This window comes from Peromyscus maniculatus, chromosome 2 (genome assembly GCF_049852395.1).
Source record: "Peromyscus maniculatus bairdii isolate BWxNUB_F1_BW_parent chromosome 2, HU_Pman_BW_mat_3.1, whole genome shotgun sequence".
Lineage (NCBI taxonomy): Eukaryota > Metazoa > Chordata > Mammalia > Rodentia > Cricetidae > Peromyscus > Peromyscus maniculatus.
In genome coordinates this window covers 9,977,643-10,001,697 of record NC_134853.1, presented here as the reverse complement: position 1 = coordinate 10,001,697, position 24,055 = coordinate 9,977,643, and the positions used below count along the sequence as shown (strand labels likewise).

Here is a 24,055-nt window from a genome sequence, read left to right as displayed (position 1 = left end):
TGCTCCAAATACAAAAGCACCCACATTCATAAAAGAAACACTACTAAAGTTTAAAACGCACATCAAACCCCACACATTAGTAGTGGGAGATTTTAACACACCACTCTCACCAAAAGACAGATCTACCAGACTAAAACTTAACAAAGAAATAAAGGACCTAACAGATGTTATGACTCAAATGGACCTAATAGATATCTACAGAACATTCTATCCTAACACAAAAGAATATACCTTCTTCTCAGCACCCCATGGAACCTTCTCAAAAATTGAACACATGCTTGGACACAAAACAAATCTCAACAGATACAAAAAAAAATTGGAATAACCTCCTGTATCTTATCAGACCACCATGCCTTAAAGTTAGACCTCAACAACAACAAAAATTATAGAAAACCCACAAACTCATGGAAACTGAATAATGCCCACCTGAAACATCAATGGGTCAAGGAAGAAATAAAGAAAGAAATTAAAGATTTCCTAGAATTCAATGAAAATGAAAGTACAACATACCCAAACTTATGGGACACTATGAAAGCAGTGCTAAGAGGAAAATTCATAGCTCTAAATGCACACATAAAGAAGATGGAGCAATCCCATACCAATGAATTAACAGCACAACTGAAAGCTCTAGAACAAAAAGAAACAAACTCACGCAGGAGAAATAGACGCCAGGAAATAATCAAATTGAGGGCTGAAATTAACGAAATAGAAAACAAGAGAACAATACAAAAAAATCAGTGAAACAAAGAGTTGGTTCTTTGAAAAAATCAACAAGATAGACAAACCACTAGCCAAATTAACCAAAAGGCAAAGAGAGAGCACCCAAATTCACAAAATCAGAAATGAAAAGGGAGACATAACAACAGACAACGAGGAAATCCAGAGAATCATCAGATCATACTTCAAAAACCTGTACTCCACAAAAATGGAAAACCAGGAAGAAATGGACAATTTTCTGGATAAATATCACATACCAAAATTAAATCAAGACCAAATAAACCATTTAAATAGACCAATAACCCCTAAAGAAATAGAAACAGTCATCAAAAGTCTCCCAACCAAAAAAAGCCCAAGACCAGATGGTTTCAGTGCAGAATTCTAGAAGAACTAATACCAACACTCTTCAAAGTGTTCCACACAATAGAAACAGAAGGAACACTACCAAACTCTTTTTATGAGGCTACAATTACCCTTATACCCAAACCACACAAAGATGCAACAAAGAAAGAGAACTACAGACCAATCTCCCTCATGAACATTGATGCAAAAATACTCAACAAAATATTGGCAAACCGAGTCCAAGAATACATCAAAACAATCATCCATCACGACCAAGTAGGATTCATCCCAGGGATGCAAGGATGGTTCAACATACGAAAATCAGTCAATGTAATACACCATATAAACAAACTGAAAGAAAAAAACCACATGATCATCTCCTTAGATGCTGAAAAAGCCTTTGACAAAATCCAACACCCCTCATGATAAAGGTCTTAGAAAGATCAGGAATACAAGGAACATTTCTAAACATAATAAAAGCAATTTATAGCAAGCCAACAGCCAACATCAAATTAAATGGAGAGAAACTCAAAGTGATACCACTAAATTCAGGAACAAGACAAGGCTGTCCACTCTCCCCATATTTATTCAATATAGTACTAGAAGTTCTAGCTAGAGCAATAAGACAACAAAAGGAGATCAAAGGGATACAAATTGGCAAGGAAGAAGTCAAACTTTCACTATTTGCAGATGATATGATAGTATACATAAGTGACCCCAAAAACTCTACCAGGGAACTCCTACAGCTGATAAACTCCTTCAGTAAAGTGGCAGGATACAAGATCAACTAAAAAAAATCAGTAGCCCTCCTATACACAAATGATAAAAGGGCTGAGAAAGAAGTCAGAGAAACATCACCCTTTACAATAGCCACAAATAATATAAAATACCTTGGGATAACACTAACTAAACAAGTGAAGGACCTCTTTGATAAGAACTTTAAATCTCTAAAGAAAGAAATTGAAGAAGATATCAGAAAATGGAAGCATCTCCCATGCTCATGGATAGGTAGGATTAACATAGTAAAAATGGCAATCTTACCAAAAGCAATCTACAGATTCAATGCAATCCCCATCAAAATCCCAACACAATTCTTCACAGACTTGGAAAGAAAAATACTCAACTTCATATGGAAAAACAAAAGACCCAGGATAGCTAAAAGAATCCTATACGATAAAGCAACCTTTGGAGGCATCACCATCCCTGACCTCAAACTCTACTATAGAGCTATAGTAATAAAAACAGCTTGGTACTGGTATAAAAACTGACATATGGACCAATGGAATCGAATTGAAGACCCTGACATTAATCCATGCACATATGAACACCTGGTTTTGACAAAGGAGCCAAAACTATACAATGGAAAAAAGAAAGTATCTTCAACAAATGGTGCTGGCATAACTGGATGTCAATATGTAAAAGATTACAAATAGATCCATATCTGTCACCATGCACAAAATTCAAGTCCAAGTGGATCAAAGACCTGAACATAAATCCAGTTACACTAAACTTAATAGAAAAGAAAGTAGGAAGCACTCTTGAACGCATTGGCACCGGAGACCTTTTCCTAAATAAAACACCAACAGCACAGACCCTGAGCACAACAATTAATAAATGGGACCTCTCGAAACTGAGAAGCTTTTGCAGGGCAAAAGACACGGTCAATAAGACAAAAAGACAGCCAACAGAATGGGAAAAGATCTTCACCAACCCCACATCTGACAGAGGATTGATCTCCACAGTATATAAAGAACTCAAAAAACTAGACATCAAAATACTGAACAGTCCAATTAAAAATGGGCTAAAGAGCTAAACAGAGAATTCACAAAACAAGAAGTACAAATGGCTGAAAGACATTTAAAGAAATGCTCAACATCCTTAATCATCAGAGAAATGCAAATCAAAACAACTCTGAGATACCACCTTACACCTGTCAGAATGGCTACGATCAAAAACACCAATGACAGTCAATGTTGGAGAGGATGTGGAGCAAAGGGAACACTCCTCCACTCTTGGTGTGAATGTAAACTTGTACAACCACTGTGGAAATCAGTATGGCGGTTTCTCAGAAAATTAGGAATCAAACTACCTCAGGACCCAGCCATCCCATTCTTGGGCATATACCCAAAGAATGCTGATTCAGACCATAAAGATACATGCTCAGCTGTGTTCATAGCAGCACTATTTGTAATAGCCAGAACCTGAAAACAACCTAGATGCCCATCAACAGAAGAATGGATGAAAAAAATGTGGTACATGTACACAATGGAGTACTACTCAGCAGAGAAAAAACAATGAAAGCATGACATTTGCAGGCAAATGGATGGAACTAGAAAAATCATCCTGAGTGAGGTAACCCAAACCCAGAAAGACAGTCATGGTATGTACTTACTCATAAGTGGATTCTAGATATAAAATAAAGAACAATCATACCACACACACACACACACACACACAAAAAAAAAGGGACACTTGGCTCAGTCTGGGAGGAAGGGACTGGACCTGCCTGGACTGAGTCTACCAGGTTGATCACAGTCCTGGGGGAGGATTTGCCCTGGAGGAGGTGGGAATGGGGGGTGGGCTAAAGATAAGTGGGAGAGGGGAGAATAGGGGAACCCATGGCTGATATGTAGAACTGAATGGTATTGTAAAATTTAAAAAAGAAAAAAAAGAGTAGAAAAAATAACTGGAAGATTTCTATGCCTCTCAGAACATGTGGCCTGAATCTCTTAGCAAAGAAGCTGCAAAGGCAGTGCATGATGCTGCCTTGGTACATGAATGACTTGCTCAGGTGGTACTGGTAGAGGTGCCCTGTGAAGGGTTAGGTGGGCAGTCTGCTACCATCAGAATGGAGAGGGCTGAGAGCAACTCTGCAGAGGTGTTAACAAAATGAAAGAAAGGCATCTGCTCTATTTGGAAAGAGAGGCAGAAGCTACTGTGTTGTGGGATAATGCTCTTGTACACTGTGAAGATTTGTCACTTGAATTGGTTTAATAAAACATTGATTGGCTGTGGTGGTGTTCTAATTGTACTGAAATGTGATTTTGATTGTATGTTAATAAAGTTGCTCGGAGGTCAGAGCTACTAGAGCCATAGACAGAGTGTGGCGGTGGTGGCACACGCCTTTAATCCCATAGATCTCTGTGTGTTCAGGGATACAGCCAGCATTGGAGACATATGCCTTTAAGACCTAGGGGGCTGTACATTCAGACAGTGACGAGGCAAGGCCCAAACAACCTCTAAACAGTTTACAATGTGTTTAAAAATACATGTAGAAAAATAAAAAAAAAATACATGTAGGCATGGGAGAGTAAAGAGAAGGTATAGACAGTCATAAAAAAGAAATATATAGTTTTAAAATATTAAAATGCTTAAAAAGAGAATAAAGTAATGTAAAAAAGCCATGTAAAGATGGAAAATACACAGAGAGTCTGGATACTGTATGTTATTATGTTGTTTTTGAGTTGTTTGACTACTGAGGAAAGAGCAACAACTGCTAAGAGACATTTGATTATAAATGTTGCTGAATTAATCTAACCTATATGTTTTGAAAATGCCTTGATTTCAAAATTTAAGTCAAAAGACATGTTACTTTGGAGGGGAGGTTATGCCTTTATTTCCACAGAAATGAGAGGCTGTAGACTCATTCTGTGTGAAGAAAAATCAGATTTGACCAATGAAGATCTGAAAAAATTCTAGTGGGAACAGATGGCCCAGTTGATCCAATGGTTCAGAGCACCTGTGTTGCAGTTTCCTCTGAGTTCTGCTTCCAGAAAGGCTTCAAGGCTGCTGACTGAGATGACCCAGCCTTACAGACTATTCCAGTCAAGACTTGACTATAATCCTAAATTTTCTCAGGGTCCCCATAAGATTAACAGTGCCCCCAATCAGCAGGAAGTAGCCTAGAAAACTATGCCCACATTCACAAAAAAATGGATTATAGATTGTCGAGTCCGCCTCGACCAGCAAGGAAGACACAACACCAGGCTCTTCTCCAAGCAGTTTATTCAGGAACCTGGAAACAATCTTCTGACTTCTGACCCCGGGGAAAGTCAACCCACAACCTAAATAGCTTCTGGGCAGCCAACCCCAATCTGCCACGTGGGTACTGCGGATAGGTCCAGATGCAAGGAAGCAAGCCAAATCCTTAGCCTTAGCCAAATAAGTTGTTTATCACAGAGAGCACTCACCGTCGGGAGGGTGGAAGGTGGAAGCCAGCGCCATCTTTGAGGCGCGGCTGCATGCAGCTCTCTACAGATGTTTGTTTTTGTTTAGGGGTTTTGGATACAAATTGTTATTGGTCATAATCGATCTCTTTCTAAAAGAAGAAAGGGGGTATGATACAGAAATGATGAGAAAAAGATTATTAAATCTACTTTAATCCAAAAAACAACTCTTAATCTTACATATTTTACATCAATATGGATCTTAGTTTATTGATGGCAAATTTAAAGTTAATTTTGTTATACTGTATGTATATTTCTATTCTTTAGGTGCAACACATTTAAAATGTAATATATAATTTAAAAATATGGATTAATAATCATCTATAATTGCAAAAAAACCCACATAATTCCATTGTACACTTAAGAGATAAAGATCTTGGTTTTGGACAAGATTTGGGGTTGGATGTAACCCAGGCTGGATTTATGTAGCTAAGGGCAGCCTTAAATTCCCGAGCCTCCAACATTTACCTCTTAAATGCTTAGGTTGCAGGTGTATAAAAATCTGAAAATGCAAACTCTCCAGCAAGCTAACACAGATGGCTATTTTATGGGAGGTAGTGTGAATGTATTCAGTACCAATGATTTGCCTACTATCATGAGGAGTGTTGAGGGACAAATGGGGTAGAGAACAACTAACCAAACTTGGCTGTATATCCATTCTTACTATGGGCTATCACACCAGAGGATTTAGGCAGAAACCAATATTCTAAACCAAAAGACACAGTAACTGCTTCTTATAATTTATGAACTTTACACAAATGTTGTTTTGTTTTTGTTTTTTGGGCTTTTTTTGGATTTTCAAGATAGGGTTTCTCTGTGTAGCTTTGTGCCTTTCCTGGATCTTGCTCTGTAGACCAGGCTTGCCTCGAACTCACAGAGATCCACCTGCCTCTGCCTCTTGAGCGCTGGGATTAAAGGCGTGCGCCACCACCTCCAGGCTATGCAAGTGTTTTTAAGTAGAAGTATATTCATACACTTAGCACTCAGGAGAGACAGAGACAGATAGATCTCTATGAATTCAAGGCCAGACTGGTCTACATAGCAAGCTCTAGGCATCCAATCTTACATAGTGAGACTATGTCTAAAAACAAAAAGAGATAAAAATAAATGTAGCTATACATATAGCAGAATACACATGACTATCCACATTTTTTTTAAATGCCAAATGCTGTTTATTGAAGGAGGGAAGAGGTCTTAAATACAGGCTTACAGCACAATGGGAGAACCCCGGAGGGCAGAAGTTTACTGACATTTTACAATCTTGCATCTAAGCTGTTAATGCCCATTATGCAGGATACACAGACAAGGAACTTCCCTTAAGCATTCGGGAGGGTGGAACCCGTAAGGAAATAAGCACAGGGAGGATATCAAGGTCAGACTATCCACATTTTTAACAGAAACAATGTATTTTATTTCACAGGAACATCATCTGAAAATTAGTCAGCAATTCTGCTTAGTAGTTTCCATTTTTTCGTTTGTTGAGATAGGGTTTCTCTGTGTCCTGGAACTCTGGCTGTCCTGGAACTCGATTTGTAGATCAGGCTGGCCTCCAACTCATGGAGATCCTCCTGCCTCTGCCTCTTGAGTGCTGGGGTTAAAGGCATGCACCACCCTTACCCAGATCAACTTTCTGTTTTAAAGATAGGGTCTTACACAGTCCAAGCTGACCTCAAACCTACTTCCTACTTCATCACCAAGGAAACCCCAAATTGCTGACCTTCCTACCTCCATTTTCCAAGTCCTGGGATTATAGCGGTTCACAAGTACTCCTACTTATATGATGAGGGTCCAACCCAGGGCCTCATGTAAGGCAAACACTATACCAACTGCACTGTATCTTCACATTAACAATAACAAAATATAGGCAATCGTATTATACACTGAAACAGATATGACATAAGCAAAAACAAACAACATGTTCATTTTTCATCCCCATGCAGTTTCTTTTCACTGACTTCTTCTATATCATCAAAAGTGAATGGTTTGTCATATCCCATTAGATGGTTATAGTCTTCAGGGTTGGGAAAGAGCATTGGATTAACTAACAGGGATTTTGTTTTAGCATAAAAGCTGGTAAATAGATGTGAGCTCTCTGGAATCTTCACATCATTTTGTTGGAACACCGTGCTTATTTCCGAAAGCATGGCATTGTAAGTAATGGCTTTGTAAGTGTCGGTTGTGGCTTCATGGTACAACCGAATGACGTAGCCTTTTGTAAGGAAGTGGAGCAACGTGGGAGTGATCACTGCGAAGATTCCCATGATCCCATAAAATAAGATTTGCAAAGGCAGACTTCCAAATGTCAAATTACTTTGTGAAAGATACGGTAAAAATGTAAGGCTGAGCACACTTGTAGAATAAGAGAAACATTTCACACCTAAAGAGAGAGGAAAAAAAGAATTAATAACTAAGTTTTATAAAACAATCAATCTATCCTATTAATTCCTCCAGCCTTTTCTTCCTATACCACTGTTATAATTTGAATGCAAAAAGATTCCCCTAGTTTCATGTGCTAAACACTTGGTCCCTAGAGGATAGCAAAATTGAGAAATTTCAGAACTTTAGGAGGTAGAGCTTGGCTATAGCACTCAGGTCAGTTGGTGGGTGCATCCTGTCCTGGCCCCTTGCTCTTTCTCCTATGCTATGAAGTGAGGAAGCTCCTCTGCCATATAATCACTAGCACCCTGATGCTCTGTTCAAGGGTATGGGGCCAAACAACCATGACCAAACCTTCTAAAATTGTGAACCAAAATAGATCTTTCTTCCATGAAGTATTTTTCTTGAATATTTGGCTACCGTGATGACAAAGCTAATACAATAATCATAAACCCACCATCAACAACAACAGAAAAACACAATAGAGTGCTTATTATATGCCAGGCTCTGCCTTCTGTCTTAAGCAATTTACTTATTCTAGTCATAAAATATATAACAAAGTCCTAGGAGAGATATCTAATTATTATCATCACTCTATTTAACAAATAAGAATTGGTGAGTCAGGAAGATCACAATTTTGAGGTGACCATGGACTACATTGTAAGACTGCTTCCAAAAAGAGAGGACACAAGAGAATAGGTATCCGAATTAGCCTATAGGGTGTATTTGCTTAGCATGCTTGCTGCCCTAGGTTGATCCCCAGCACTGACAAAATCTTAAACACTGAGGAGAACAGAAGCTGAGTGGCTCATATCCCAGTACTAGAGGCAAGGGCTAGAAGATCAGACCTTCTGATCAGATCAGATCAGAAGTTTACAGCAAGCCTGGGATAGAGAGTGAGGTACAGGTCAGTTGAAGCTCCAGGCTGGGGGATCATTCAGCAGGTAAAGTGTTGCTGTACAGCCTGAGAACCTGAGCTCCGATCTCTAGCACCCACAGAAAAGCTGAGCATGGCAGCACACCTCTCTAACTCCATAGCAAGAGAGGCTAAGACAGGTAGATTCCCATTGCCTTGCTAACCAGTCAGTCTAATCAAAATAATGATCTCCAAGCTGGGTATGGTAACACATGCTGCCTTTAATCCCAGCACGCAGGAGGCAGAGGAAGGAAGATCTGGAGGTCAAGTTCAGTACAGACTGAGTTCCAGAACACACAGAGCTACACAGTGGAAACCCTGTCTCAAAAAAACCAAAACCAAAAATCTCCAAGTTCAATGAGAGATTGTCTTGGTAGAGATTTGTTGTAGTTAGCTTTAACCATCACCTTGGCATAGCCTAGTCACCTAAGAAAGGAGTCTCAGCTGAGAGACTGTCCAGATCAGACTGGCCTGTGGGCATGTCTAGAGAGGACTGTCTTGATTAGTAATTGATAGAGGAGGGCCCAGCCCACTTTGGTGGCACCATTCTCAGGGCAGGTGGTCCTGGGATGCAAAAGAAACCTAGCGTAGTCTGTGAGTATGCCAGCAAGCAGCATTCCTCCAAGGTTCCTACTTCAAGTTTTTGCTGGAGCTCCTGCCCTAACTCCCCTCAATGATGGAGTGCAATCTGGCAGCTGAAATAAATCTAACCTTCCACAGTTGCTTTCAGGCAGAGTATCGTGCAACAGGAACAGAATGAGAGTAGAACAGGTGCAACAGAGGCGAATACTGGACATGGATCTCTGTCTCTCTCTCTGTCTCTCTCTCTGTCTCTCTCTCTCTGTCTCTCTCTCTGTCTCTCTCTCTCTCTCTCTCTCTCACACACACACACACACACACACACACACACACACACACACACACACACGCCCTCCCTCACCCCTATAACCACCCACAGCCCCACACATAAGGAGGGGAGGAAGCAATATACAATGCCATATAACTAGTTACTAAGTAGTTGGGTTGGGATTCAAACCCAAGTAATTTGACCTTCATGAACGAGGCTAAGGCAGGAGAATTGTGAGCTCAAGTTCAGCCGTGGCTATACATCAAGACTCTGTCTCAAAAAATAAAACAAGAAAAATAATTTAAATACCATTTACTTTGAAAATATGTAAGTTGAGATTCTAAAAAGTTGATTATAAAGTACGTTTGGGAAAAAAAAAAAAGAGGGCAAAGATATAAGGGTTAGCCCTCTCAGATATTAACATCTAATAAACTATAAAATAGTGTGGCACTGCCCCCCAGAGAGAGAGAGATGGAGAGAGACTAGTATAACATTGATGCATACATAAAGAGACAAACAGAGCAAAATAGAAAACCCCAAAATACATTGAATTATGTTGAATTTAATACAGAATAAAGACATAATCAGCGGGTAAGCTGGGCATGGTGGCACATGCCTCTTAAAAAAAAATCTGGGGCCAGCAAGATGGCCCAGAGGTGAAAGCACTTGCTGTACAAGCCTGACAACCTCATTTCAACTCCCAGAACCCACATAAAAATAGGAGAACTAACCCATGTTGTTCTGCTTTGGTTTTGAGACAGGACTTCTGTGTAGCCTGGGCTGTCTTGCAACTCATTCTGTAGACCAGACTGGCCTCGAACTTAGAGAGATCCTCCTGCCTCTGCCTCCTACATGCTAGGATTAAATTCAGGTGCCACCATGTCCAGCTATAATGTTCTTTGACCTCTACACATGTGCCATGTCCCTCCCTCCCTCCCCCCCCCCCCCCCCCCGCCACTAATAATAATATTTTAAGAATTTAAAAAGAAAATGATAAAATTCAACCCATATATTGTACCATAAGCCATCAAAAGTCCAGAGTTCAGAGATTTAAATGTGGAAAAAAAAAAGCATCATAGAGGTATCCATGAAGTCCTTTATAATCTGGAATGGAAAATTCTGAGTATGACTATAAATACAGAAACAGAGCTGGACATGCTGGCACAAACATGAACTCCTAGAACATGGAAGGTGGAAGCAGAAGTGAATCCCAGCTTCAGTTACACAGCAGGTCTGAGCGAGGAGAGCCTGGACAACATGCGATTCTACACACAAACACAGACGGGGTGGAGGAGAGATGCCCTAGCCGTCCAGAGCCAGCACTGCTCTTGCAGAGTTCAGTTCCCAGCACCCACATCTAGTGGCTCCAACTGCCTGAAACTCCAGCCTGAGGGATCCAATGTCTCCAGCCTCTGAGGACATCCGTACTCGTGTGACACACTCCCACGAGGACACAGTCACATACACATTTAAAAAGTAATTAAATCTTTTTTTTTTTTTTTTTAAGTTCCAGAAACAACCAGGGTCAAAAGACTGACAGTCTGACTACATTTTAAAAAAGAAAGAAGAAAAGGAGAACACAGCCGGGCATGGGCAACACCAGTAATCTCAGCATGTGAGACGGAAGATCCGTCAGTCCAAGGCCAGCCTACTTCACATAGCAAGTTAGAGACTACATCCTGTCCCTGACAGAAATATTTTGAATTTTTATCAGAAGGATTAGTATCCCCAACATACAAAATGCTTGTGGAATGAGAAAACCAAAAAGCTTGACATTTTAAGGGCAAATATATAAATGGCCTTTTAAATAAATTAAAATAAATTGGTACAAAAATCTCACTCATAAGATACACATAATTAAAACTGATGTTACTGCTCTGACCCAAATTGACAAAAACAAGTCTAACAACTGTTTATGAAGCTGGAACTAAGCAGCCACTCTTACACACTGCTATTGGCTGAAAGTTTAATTACATTGTCAGTAATTTAAAAATAGTTCCTTTCCTCTTCCCACAGATGGTTGCTATGACATCAGTATGCACGAGATAAATGAGGACCATGGTGCCTTCTATATAACTCACCCCTTCCAAAATCTCTTTTTTTCCCATTACTTTCGTTATATTGAAGTGAGTTAAGTAGTGTCCCCTAAAACTGATGCCTAACTAGAACTTCATGTGTCCTTATTTGGAAACAAGATCTTTGCAGATCTAAAGAACAAGATGACATCATGCTGGATTAAGGTGGGCTCTAAATCTAATGAGAGTGCCCTTATAAGGGCAGAAAAAATAGATGCAGGGAAGGCTGCCACAGGAAGAACCAACAGCAGTCAAAGTCAGGCAAGCTACAAGCCACAAATGCTAAGGACTGCCAGGAGCCACCAGAAGCTGGATGGGGTAAGAATACTTCCTAGAGCCTTCGAGAGCTCGGCCCAGCGCACACCTCACTAGATACTTCCAGCCTGCAGAACTGCAAGAAAATACATTTCTGTTGTTGCCAGTTTCTAAAAAGAAACTATTAGCTAGGAAAGTGGAGGAGCAGGAACTGGATGTGACCAGGCACACTGCACCTAGTCAGGAGATAGCTTTCTCCTCTTTATTCAGCCCAGGACCCTACATATGGAATGGCAAAACCCACATTTAGGGTGGATCTTCCACCTCCACTACACTAATCCAGGCAATGTCTCAGACACACCCAGAGGCTCTCTGGATCCCTTCAAGCTGACAATCAGTAGGAACCATGACAACCTTCCTGCCTCTGTGCTCCTTTCACATCTCTTCACAGTCAGACACGACCTGACGGAAGCCATCGGATGCAACCACTTTGTTCTTCTCTCCTCAGCTTCAACTCCTATCTCATCGTAACACTGCACATATGGCTGCTTATAGGGCACATTCATCTTTTTCCCACCAACTTGGAGGTCTGCATTACCTGCTGGGCGGCGGCGGTGGCGGTGGCGGTGGCGGTGGCGGTGGCGGTGGTGCATGCCTAATCCCAGCACTGGGAGCCAGAGCCAGGTGGATCTCTGTGAGTTCGAGGCCAGCCTGGTCTACAGAGTGAGATCCAGGATAGGCACCAAAACTACACAGAGAAACCCTGTCCCGAGGAGCGGGGGAGGAGAGAGTCTGCATTACTATCCCTAAGACACGGCAAATATGGTACCTGTACTTATCTAGGGCGTCTACCCATGTGGCAGGTAGAGAACTTCCAGAATCACAGCACTATCTCAGTGTTGCTCCCTGAGCTCCCACACAGAAAGTAGCACTGACCTCTGACCCATCGACTTTCCATTATCCATAGCACTGAAATACTCAGGCAAAAACTTCCTCTACAGTCTGTAACTGTACTGTTTTGTTTTTCAAGACAGAATTTCTCTACGTAGCCCTGACTGTCCTGGAACTTACTGATTAGACCAAGCTGCCCTAGAGCTCACAGATATTTACCTGCCACTGGCTCCCAAATACTGGGATTAAAGGTGTGTGGCACCACACCCAGTTCCAAGCAACCATTCTAAGGTATTAATTACCAGGGCCAGGCACACAGGACAGTCAGGACTACAAAGAGAGATCCTGTCTGAGAAAAAACAAAAAACACGTGTAACCAGGCTTTTAGTCACACCTTTTGTATTATGATCAGATACTGGAGAAAAGCAACTTAAAAGAAGGAAAAGGTAGCCAGCAGCGGTGGCTCATGCTTTTAATCCCAGCACATGAGATGCAGAGACAGAAAGATATCTGTGAATTCGAAGCCAGTCTGGTCTACAGAGTGAGTTCCAGGACAGGCACCAAAACTACTCGGAGAAACCCTATCTCTGAAAAACCAAGAAAGAAAAAGAAAGAAAGAAAAAGGTGGGGGCTGGAGAGATGGCTCAGTAATTAAGAGCACTAACTGCTCTTCCAGAGGACCAGGACCAGGGTTCAATTCCCAGCACCCACATGGCAGCTCACAACTGTGTGTAACTCCTGTTCCAGGGCTGACACCCTCACACAGACATACACACAGGCAAATACCAATGAACACAAATTAATTAATAAATAATTAATTAATTAAATAGATAAATACTTGGACATGTGATTTCTGAGATCTCAGCCCACAGTTGCTTAGTCCTACGTACTTGGGCAACATCATGCCAACAAGTGTATTATATAGTGGAAGACCTTCATGACAACCTGGAAGCAGAGAGAGACAAGGAGCCAGGAACAAGATACTCCTCCCTCCAAGAACTCACCCCCCAGTGACCTACTTCTAGAGGAAGGCCTAAAGTTTCCAGAACTCTCAAAAACAGTGCAACCAGCTGCGGAAGTTTAAATCAAACCATAACAACATCTTCCCACTTTCTAAAGACTATTCAAACATTTTCATTTTCCTGTCGAATACTCTGAGACAAGTGACCTAAGGGAAGCTTCAATGCCTCAATGCCTAGTTGTAATATCACAAAACCGGGGAGCTGGAGAGATGGTTCAGAGGTTAAGAGCACTGGCTGCTCTTGCAGAGGTCCTGAATTTGATTCCCAGCAACCACATGGTGGCTCACAACCATCTGTAATGAGATCTGGTGCCCTCTTCTGGCCTGCAGTCATACATGCAGGCAGAACACTGTATACATAATAAATAAATAAACCTTTAAAAAAAAAGATCACAAAACCACAATTCAGCCTTCAACCATCTTTGTTTGTTTTCGAGACAGGGTTCCTCTCTGTAACAGTCCTGGCTGTCCTGAAACTTGCTTTGTAGACCAGGCTGGCCTCAAATGCTCTGCCTTCCAAGTGCTGGGATTAAAGGCGTGCACCACCACCACTCACACCTTCAAACATCTTTAAAACTCCTAAAAGGGAAAGTATCCACCTCTACATTGAATCAATAGCTTCAAGGAAAAAAACAATTTTCCTCATGTTTGGTGGTATTTTCTTTGTACTGAAATGTGATTTTCATTGTATGTTAATAAAGTTGCCTGGGGGTCAGAGCTATTAGAGCCATAGCAAGAGCGTGGCGGTGGCGGCGGCACACACCTTTAATCCCAGCACTTGGTAGAAGAGCTAGGTAGATCTCTGTGTGTTCAAGGATACAGCCAGCATTGGAGACATAACGCCCTTAAGACCTGGAGGGCGGTACTTAAAGGCAGTGATGAGGCAGTCATGCGTTTGGGTTTACAACCAATGAGAAGGCAGAACAGAAAGACTATTTAAAGACAGACACACAGGAAGTAGCTCTCTTTCGGGGAAGCTAGGAGCACTGCAGGAGGTAAGATTTTAGCTCTGAGCTCTGACCTCTCGGCTTTCTCTTTTACATTGGTTCTGTGTTTCTTATTTTAATAAGACGGTTGGATACATATACACTCATGTGTTATAATAATTGAGTGATGCTAAGAACATAGGTGACATGCTAAACAAGTTTACTGGGTAGGGACAAGCCCAGGAGGCCTCAACTCCACACAAAGAAATATAAGCAACTGAGTAAAGCTGGGCTTGGGAGAAGTGGTCCTCCCCAGAGAAGAGCACACCAATTGGTTTTCTAGTGCAAAACTGTCAGCCCTGAATACACAAAGAAGTAGCAGGTTATAGTTAGGTGTATGTGTGTGTACACGCACGCACGTGCACGCGCGCACACACACATACATATACATACATATGCATACGATAAAAATTAGTGAAGAAAAGAGGCCATGAATTTAAAGGAGAGTGAGGAGGAATATATGGGAGGTTTGAAGGCAGGAAGAGGGAAGAGAGAAATACAATTAAATTATAATCTCAAAAAAAAAAAAAAAAAGAGGAAAAAAAAAGGGAATGACATCACTTCAGATTACCCACCAAATACTGTGCGGGCCAGGTTCCCAGTATAAATCAGTCTTCCATCTTCTGGTTTATCCAACTGTGTATGTAAGCAGCGGACACATTGCTTCCAACAAACAGATATCTATTGAAACAAGAAACCATTGACTAACTGGCTTTTTGAATAAATTTTTAGTTTCTAATCACAGCTTTATTATTATTTATTTATAATGAAGACAACTTGTTACAATGTGATATAAAGAACTTCAGATTAAGAAAGACCTTATCTTTTTTTTTTTCTCCTTTTTTTTTTTTTTTTTAATTTACCCGAGACAGGGTTTCTCTGTGTAGCTTTGGAGTCTGTCCTGGATCTCACTCTGTAGACCAGGCTGGCCTTGAACTCACAGAGATCCACCTGGCTCTGCCTCCCCGGTGCTAGGATTAAAGGCATCCTCCTCCACCACCACCCCCACCACCCCCACCCCACCCCGGCTGACTTTATCTCTTAAAAATCAGGTTAACCCTACCCCTAACCCTGAGGAGCCTTTAATCCCAGCCCAGCACTTGGGAGGCAAATTCAGGTAGATCTCTGTAAGTTCGAGGTCAGCCTGGTCTAAAGATCGAGATCCAGGACAGGCTCCAAAACTATACAGAGAGACCCTGTCTCGAAAAACAAAAATAAAACAAAACAAAAAATCAGGTTGAGGGATGGACGGAGAGGCTCGGTGCTTAAGAGGGCTTACTGCTCTTCTAGAGGATCAGAATTGAGTCCCTACCCCCAAATGGCTGCTTACAACCTTCTGTAACCCACGTCCATGGGATCTAATACCCTCTCCTGGTGTCCATGGGTACTGCATGCATGTAGTGCAGAGAGATATATGAAGACAAAACACCCATACATATACAATAAAAATCTTAAAATAAATTAAGTTGAAAATGATAAAAAAGACACCCAGCCAGATAGTAGTGGTGCACCTCCTTAATACCAGCACTCAGGAAGCAGAGGCAGACAGATCTCAGAGTTCCAGGTCAGCCTGGTCTACAGAATAAGTTCCAGAACAGCTGGGACTATACTGAGAAACCCTGTCTCAGAAAAAAAAAAAAAAAGATACCTAATGTTGACCTTCAGGTGTGTAAACATACACTACATATGCACAAATAGTTTTTAAAATTAATTTTAATGCAATAATCTTAGCAAAACACTATGAATTGAGGTTGTGTATTGGTAGATGTGCACACGTGTGAGTAAATCAATGTCCAGAGATCAAACCATAGTCATGAAGGCAAGTGCCCACACAGGCTAGATCATCCTGCCACTCCTGTAGCTTTAATGTCTGTATGCCTGCCTCTGCCTCCCAAGTGCTGGGATTAAAGGCGTGGACCACCACTGCCAGGCTTACAACTAGTATTTTTTAAAAAGACTGTCTCCCTAAAAGCCTTGTAAATACCTTGTACCTCATTTTTGTTTTGAGGATAAAGTAGTCCAGGTTGGCCTCCTACTCATAATAGAGCCCATGCTGATCTCTTGCCTCAGCCTCATGAGCTACCCCTGGGATTATAAATGTATGACACCATACCCAGCCCTTTTATCTCTTAGAAAATATGGCTTGAATGCTACATGAAATTTCAAGTATCAGAAGTTTTCCAAATATATGAAAATGAATATCTAAAAATGAATTCCACACTGCTCATAGTTAAAAATGTAAAAAGTAAGCCTAATTTCTTTGTGTTCAAATTCAGCTAAGAATCTATTATCTGCCCGGGATGGTGGCACATGTCTTTAATCACAGCACTCAAGAGGCAGAGGCAGGAGGATCTCTGAGTTTGAAGCCAGGGCCAGGCTGGTCTGTGTGTTCCAGAACCCTGCTCCAAAAATACCAAACAAAACCAAATAACCCAATTTCCACTTTAGGCATTTCTTCAAAGATTATTATTATTATTATTATTATTATTATTATTATTATTATTATTATTATTATTATATGTTTTGGGTTGTTTTTTGTGTGTCTTGAAACAAGAGTTTCTCTGTGTAACAGCCCTGATTGTCGTGGAACTAGCTCTGTAGACTAGATTGGCCTCAGATTTAGAGATCCTCCTGCCTCTGCAAACACCACCAACCCGCCCCACCCACCCCCGCAAAGTTTATTAGTTCTTATATTTCTCTCAGCAACCAAAGAAATTCCTAAAAACAGAGATAAACACAGAACTCATAGTGAGTTCTTTCGAATCTGTCTTCAGGCACTGCACCAATTTCTTAGCAAATCAACCTTTCTGACCTTCAGTTTTGGGGTAAGAAAGAAACTAGTTCCAGTGTGGTGGTGCACGCTTTAAATCCTAGCACTAGAGAATCAGAGGCAGGCAGGTCTTTTTGTGAGTTCGTGGCCAACGTGGTCTACTTAGTGAATTCAGGCCAGCGGAGACACCTTGTCTTTAAACACACACATGCACGCTCGCAAAAACTAAACTCAGCGTTGTGATCACAAACCACACAAACTGGAACCACCTGTGAAGTGCCCGAACAGCCCAGGAAAGAAGAATCACTTTCTCCCTTGGCAGGCTGTTCATCCCTGGACCGCCAGCCGCAGCCGGACCGGAGGCCGAGGCCTGCTCTCCCCGGGCCCGCACACGGAGGGCTCCCCCGCACTGGAGCTCAGGACAGGAGGATCACACGCCACGCCCGCTCCCCGCCACCCCAGCCCACGCACGGCCGACCTGCGCTGCCCCGGGTCGCCGGCCCGGCCCGGCTCGCTGCAGGAGCCCGCCGCTCAGCAGTCGCGAGGGCTCGGCGCGGGAGGCCGCACGCCAGAAGGCGGCCCCGGAACCTCGGAGCGCAGCGACCGCACACCATGTAGCCCTCCTCCCTCCGGGGCCCGCGGTCCACCGGCCGCCCAAAGCCACGAGCAGCATGGCTGGCGCGAGTTCGGTGAAGCCGCTGACACCCAGCAGCTGCGACCAAGGACGCCGAAAAGCAGCTCTTCGCCGCCGCAGAGGCCCGGAAGTGCGGCGAGGCCCCGCCCCTAGGGTTGACCAGGCAGCCGGGTTGGTGCCCGCGCGTGCGCAGAATATGCGACCGGCCTGCAACCTTCCCTACCTAGTTGGTTCCAGGCAGCAAAGGATCCACGAATTCCAACTCCCTGCCTAGAGTGGGTTCCGGGTTCTTAGCATTTGGTCGGCTTTATGACCATGTGCGAGGACTGAGTGGGGAGGCATGTGAAAAGACAAAGCCCAGAAGCCTTTAAATACTTCATAACCGAGTGGCGGTGGCGCATGCCTTTAATCCCAGCACTCAGGAGGCAGAGGCAGGAGGATCTCTGTGAGTTCGAGGCCAGTTGGTCTACACAGGGAGTTCCAGGACAGGCTCCAAAGCTACACAGAGAAACCTTGTCTCGAAAAACCAAAAAAAGTGGCTTTGGAAAGCCAGGCTTGGTGGCGCACGCCTTTAATCCCAGCACTCAGAGGACAGAGATAGAACAGCAAGGGCTGTTGTACAAAGAAGCCCTGTCTTTGGGGGGCGGGGGTGAGAAAGTGATTTGAGAAAATGATTCTAGGGGTTGGGGAGGGGGGGGGGAGGGAGGGAGAGAGAGAGAGAGAGAGAGAGAGAGAGAGAGAGAGAGAGAGAGAGAGAGAGAGAGAGAGAGAGAGAATGATTCTAGCCTATCAGAAATAATCCTAGCATATAAGCCCCAAAAGAATGCAATACTTGGGCTGGAGAGATGGCTCAGAGGTAAGAACCCTGGTTGCTCTTCCAGAAGTCCTGAGTTCAATTCCCAGCAACCACATGGTAGCTCACAATCATCTGTAACCTGATCTGGTGCCCTCTTCTGGCGTGCAGGCAGAACACTGTGTACATAATAAATAAATCTTTAAGAATAAAATAATAAAAAGAATGCAATACTTTATATGCTGTGAACAAAATGAGTGATAATACAATTCAATCACTGAGGTAGGAGAAAATGGAACTTTTCAATTTTGTTGGCAGATATTTTTATCCATACGCACATTTGTTCTTTGCCCATTAAAGAGGCATGATGTAGGGGTGGGGAATGCAGCTTGACTATCACTCAGTGATTGTGGAGTGTCTATAAAGTTGCAAATCCAGATCCATTTTATCTTGGGCCATCAGCAGATCTCTTAATAGTCATTTATTGCTCTCTTCTGTAAATGGAAAAAGAAAAAAAATAAAAAGGAAAAAGAAAGGAAACATGACTGCTCCTTGTATGGTAGAGAAGTTTATTGTGTAGATATGAGGGAGAGCACAGCCAGAGGCAGGGATATCTGAGAGGGTTCGGAGTGTGGAGGGGAGGGGAAAGGAGACTTAGACAAGGGAAATAGAGGAAGGATAAGTGTGGTCACAGGAATCTCAATCCAGGGCATCCCCAAACAGACTGAGATTTGTTAAAGAGAAATGTTCCAAATCACAGAGGAAAGGCGTCGCTTGTCCTTGTGACTGGGGCCCAACGGTGGTGAGAGGAGCTTCCTGGCACACTGGTATGGCTTTATAGTAGTAATAGTACCAAAGCAGGGGGCTCTGGGGTGACACCCAGCAGACAAGGAGAAAGGAGTGCTTAGAGCAGGTACAGAAGACAACTGGATTGGAAGAGGCTTTGGGGAAAAGGCAGGGTTTCAGCAGAGGGAGAGGAAAGTATGGAGAGATGCCCAGACAGACTTGGTGGGTTTCAGGAGCCCGAAGGACACTTACTCAATAGTCTAGGAGAGTGGTTAGAGCCAGTTGCAGGGAGAGCAGCTGAAGAGCTGGACTCTAGAATTTGGAGCCAAAATATGCCCAGTGGCAGAATTCAGCCTGAGCAAGTGTTCCACACCCAAGAAAGCAAAATTGGTAATTTGGTTCAATTAAGAGAGGCTGAGCTTGTTGGAGGGAGGATCAGTTTTAGTTTGGGTTTTACTGCTGTGAAGAGACACTGTAACCATGACAACTCTAGCCGGGCAGTGGTGGCGCACACCTTTAATCCCAGAACTCGGCAGGCAGAGGCAGGCGGATCTCTGTGAGTTCGAGGCTAGTCTGGTCTACAGAGCGAGATCCAGGACAGGCACCAAAACTACACAGAGAAACCCTGTCTTGAAAAAAACAAAAAACAAAACAAACAAACAAACAAACAAAACCATGACAACTCATAAAGAAAACATTGAATTGGGGTGGTACGCTTACAGTTTCAGAGGTTCAGTCCATTATGATCATGATGGGGAGCATGGCCTTGTGCAGGCAGACATGATGATGGAGCTGAGAGTGCTACATCTTAAAGGCAACAGGGAGACAACTAATAATCACACCTAGGGAAGCTTGAGCCAAAAAGACCCCAAAGTCTGCCCTCACAGTGACACTGTAAGAATGATAAGAGGTACTGGTTCCTGGCACTGGTTACTTCGTGGAAAGGTCACGGCCACGACAAAACGCTTTATCAGAGCTTTATTAGGAGGAATCGGGGAGGGGTGGGCAGAAGAACCAGGCCTGAGGGAGACACGTGTGCAGAGAGCAGAGAGAAGAGAGAAAAAGATGGTGGGGGGAAGAGAGAACAGAACAGAGAGAGGAGGTAGGGGTCTGTCCAGCTCTTTAAGGTACAGGTGGACTTACCAAGCTATGCCACGGATGTGCAGATTGCATGACTACACCTTGCTTATGTAATCATCAGCACACACTGATGATGGAAGATGCAAGACTCCCTTGCCTAGCTCCTGAATTGCCCATGTGTGGTCATGCAGCTGGAGCACAACAGAATCCCAAACAGACACACTTCCTCCAACAAGATGGTTGTAAAATATTATTTTAAGATGTGTTATTGCTGGTTGTTGGTGGTGTACACCTTTAATCCCAGCACTCAGGAGGCAGAGTCAGGTGGATCTCTGTGAGTTTAAGGCCAGTCTAGTCTACAAAGCGAGATCTAGGACAGGCACTAAAACTACACAGAGAAGCCCTGTATCAGAAAAAAAAAAATGTGTTACATTTGTTTATGCTGTGGAATATTTGCATTATTTAATGATGCAAAGATGTGTTGCATTCCTTTATATTGCATTTGTTTAGCTCTGTGAAGCTGTGTTACTGTGCCTGTCTAAAACACCTGATGGGCTAATAAAGAGCTGAATAGCCAATAGCAAGGCAGGAGAAAGGATAGGCGGGGCTGGCAGGATAGAAGGAAATAATAAATAAATAAATAAATAAATAAATAAATAAATAGAAGGAGAAATCTGGGAGGAAAAGAAAGAGGAGCAAGAGAACAAGAAGAAGAGGATGATTTGCAGGAAAATGGATGGAATTAGAAAATATCATCTTGAGTGAGGTATGCCAAACCCAGAATGACAAACATGGTATGCACTCACTCATAAGTGGATACTAGATATAAAGCAAAGAACAATCAGACTGCCACCCACAGACCCAGGGAGGCTATATGGCAGTGGGGACCCTATGATGACTGTGGCTTATAATAAGTTTTGGTTTTACTCAATTACTGGGCAAGCCTCAGTGAAACATGTCACTATTAGGGTAAGAATTTATACTGTATCAAGCTGATAACAGAAAAATAGATAGATAGATAGATAGATAGATAGATAGATAGATAGATAGATAATAAGAAGAGGATGCTAGGGGCCAGCCACTCAGCCACACAGCCAGGCACAGAGTAAGAGTGAAAATAAGATACACAGAAGAAAAGGAAAAGGCCCAGAGGCAAAAGGTAGAAGAGATAACTTAAGTTAAAAAATAAAATAAAATAAAATAAGTTGACAAGAAACAGTCCAAGCTAAGGCTGGCCTCGGTGTGCGATTTCTTTGGGAGTTGGGTTGCGCATCCCCCCCACACACACACACACACACAAAAGAGCAAAACAACCAACAACACAAGACCACAGCTCCCCACAGTGCCACTGCCTTTGGGGGCCCTCTGCCTTTGGGGGCCCTTTTCTTTCAGACCACCACACCCCTTTATGTCTCTCCCAGGTCTTCAGCAGCACTGAATGAAACGCTCCCAGTACAGGAACTCAAACAGCGGCTCCATGGGTAAAAAGGAAACATCTACTCCAAACTGCCAAGGGGCTCAGGGAAGCGGAGAGAAGGGATTGTGGGGAGAGGGGGTGTCCAAGGCTTTAAGGGAAACAGTACTTGGGAGGAGGGGAGTCTGCAAGGTGGGGTGAAGGACTTTGAAGTCTTTAATAGAGCTTGATATGCCAATAGGCACCGCAGGTATGTGTTAATGGAAGAGCCACAGCTTCCTTTTGCTGGAGAGAGAGATAAGGAGACTGCTTCCTTTTACAGGTAGAAGCTATTTTCCCAACTTCCTGATGGGGTCCTGGCTTCTTGTCTAAATGCCAGACTTTGGGAAAAGGGATTTCTTGGGCCCAGACACTCTGTAGATGATATCTTCATGAATTCATCTGGAACACACCAACAGAGAGCATAGAGTTTTTATTTGGAATGTACAGAGAACTAGGTTCCCAACCAACCGAAAACCTAAAACAGATTTCCCCACCTTGTTTTAACCTACCTAACTGTTGGGCCCCATAAGGCCCGGGTGTGAGGCCCAGGGTAACTTCCCGAGCCTAGCTCGAGTATGGTGACCTGTCTTCGGTCACGCCTTCCGCATCGCAGATGAGTGACTCAGCTCTACCCAACCTAGAATCACCTCTGCCTAGTATCTGCTGAGACAGCATCATCTCATTGGCCAGTTATCCTCACCCCATCCCACCCCCAGCACCCCAACCTATATAAGTCCACTCCTTATGCAATAAAAGGAGTTCTTGCTTTGACAAGACTCCTGGCCCAGTGTGCTTCTCTCCGGTGGAATGGGGAGGTCTGGGCCCTTGACACTCACCATAAGCTCAGCCCCGTGGAGAGACCGGCTGGACCGGTCCTGCCTCCGCCCTACCTGTAGGTCAGCCCAACACCTGATGGTTCCACCAATGTGGAAATGTGTCTTGACTGATGACCTTCATTTTGTTCTGTTACTATAAAAGCTTCATGAAAATACTTTCACATTGGAACATGGAATATGGGTGACCTAAATCTGTGTTCCCTGCCCATGGCCACTCATTTGGCCCCCGGGGAAATTATCCTGTTATGCCCAGATCTCAGAGACCCCCGAAAAGACCACCACAGAGACCGAATCCCAAATGTAAAAGTAAAGAGTATTATCTTCACGCTCTGAGCTTGGTCTCCCTGTCTGTTGGACACAGCGGTGAGAGCAGAGTTTTTATCATAGCAGAAGTTGGGGTGAGGGGATTTCCAGGGTTCAGGACCCTGATTGGCTGACAATTGTCTAGGGGTATCTGTAAAACAAAAATAGGTGTGTGCTAGACTCAAGGACAATGGCCACCTTATCTAATGGTTGGAATGTTTGGGATGTCAGATACTTCCCCATCCCTGGGTGGTATCAGTTTAAGGCTTTTCCTGGATCTGGGTGTTGTCTGCCAATAAGCCTGTCACAGAAGCTGTGTCTAGGCCCCTAGGCCTGTCCTGGCAGCTGGGTGGTTAAGCTGTTTTGGGGCCCCTCCACCATCTTTTATCTCCTTTGAAGTAAGAGTTGTTTTTGTATCAACACTCTATACCTTCCCCCCGGCAAAGCAGAGGATAATTAGTGACTATTGCCAGGACTTAGTAATAGAGGCACCACAGCTACTGAATAAATTTGGAAACCCATGATGCGAATGTGTAATGGGACAAACACCCAAAAATAAGCTAGAAATACTGCTGTTGTATTATAATGGAAACACACTGCTTTACAAAATGCTACATACGTTTCCAAAAGAGAACTTGGTAAATATGTCCTCCCAATGTTTTCAGATCAACCTCACCGTCAGCTGCATCTGGAAAAATTATCATCTAGCTCAGCATTCTCATCCTGTGGGTCTCCACCCCTTTGG

The 24,055-nt window shown here is 43.1% G+C and overlaps 1 protein-coding gene across 1 annotated transcript; it reads right to left on the bottom strand.

Moving 5' to 3' along the window:
* Window positions 1–6,433: 6,433 nt before the first annotated feature.
* Window positions 6,434–18,208, bottom strand: Tmem70 (transmembrane protein 70). Its single transcript, XM_006974720.4, has 3 exons — window positions 17,901–18,208; window positions 15,228–15,333; window positions 6,434–7,662 (listed from the first exon to the last, which is right to left on the bottom strand). Exons 1-3 carry the CDS (start codon window positions 18,093–18,095, stop codon window positions 7,205–7,207), a joined length of 759 nt encoding a protein of 252 aa, XP_006974782.3. The 5' UTR covers window positions 18,096–18,208; the 3' UTR covers window positions 6,434–7,204.
* Between the last annotated feature and the right edge of the window lie 5,847 nt (window positions 18,209–24,055).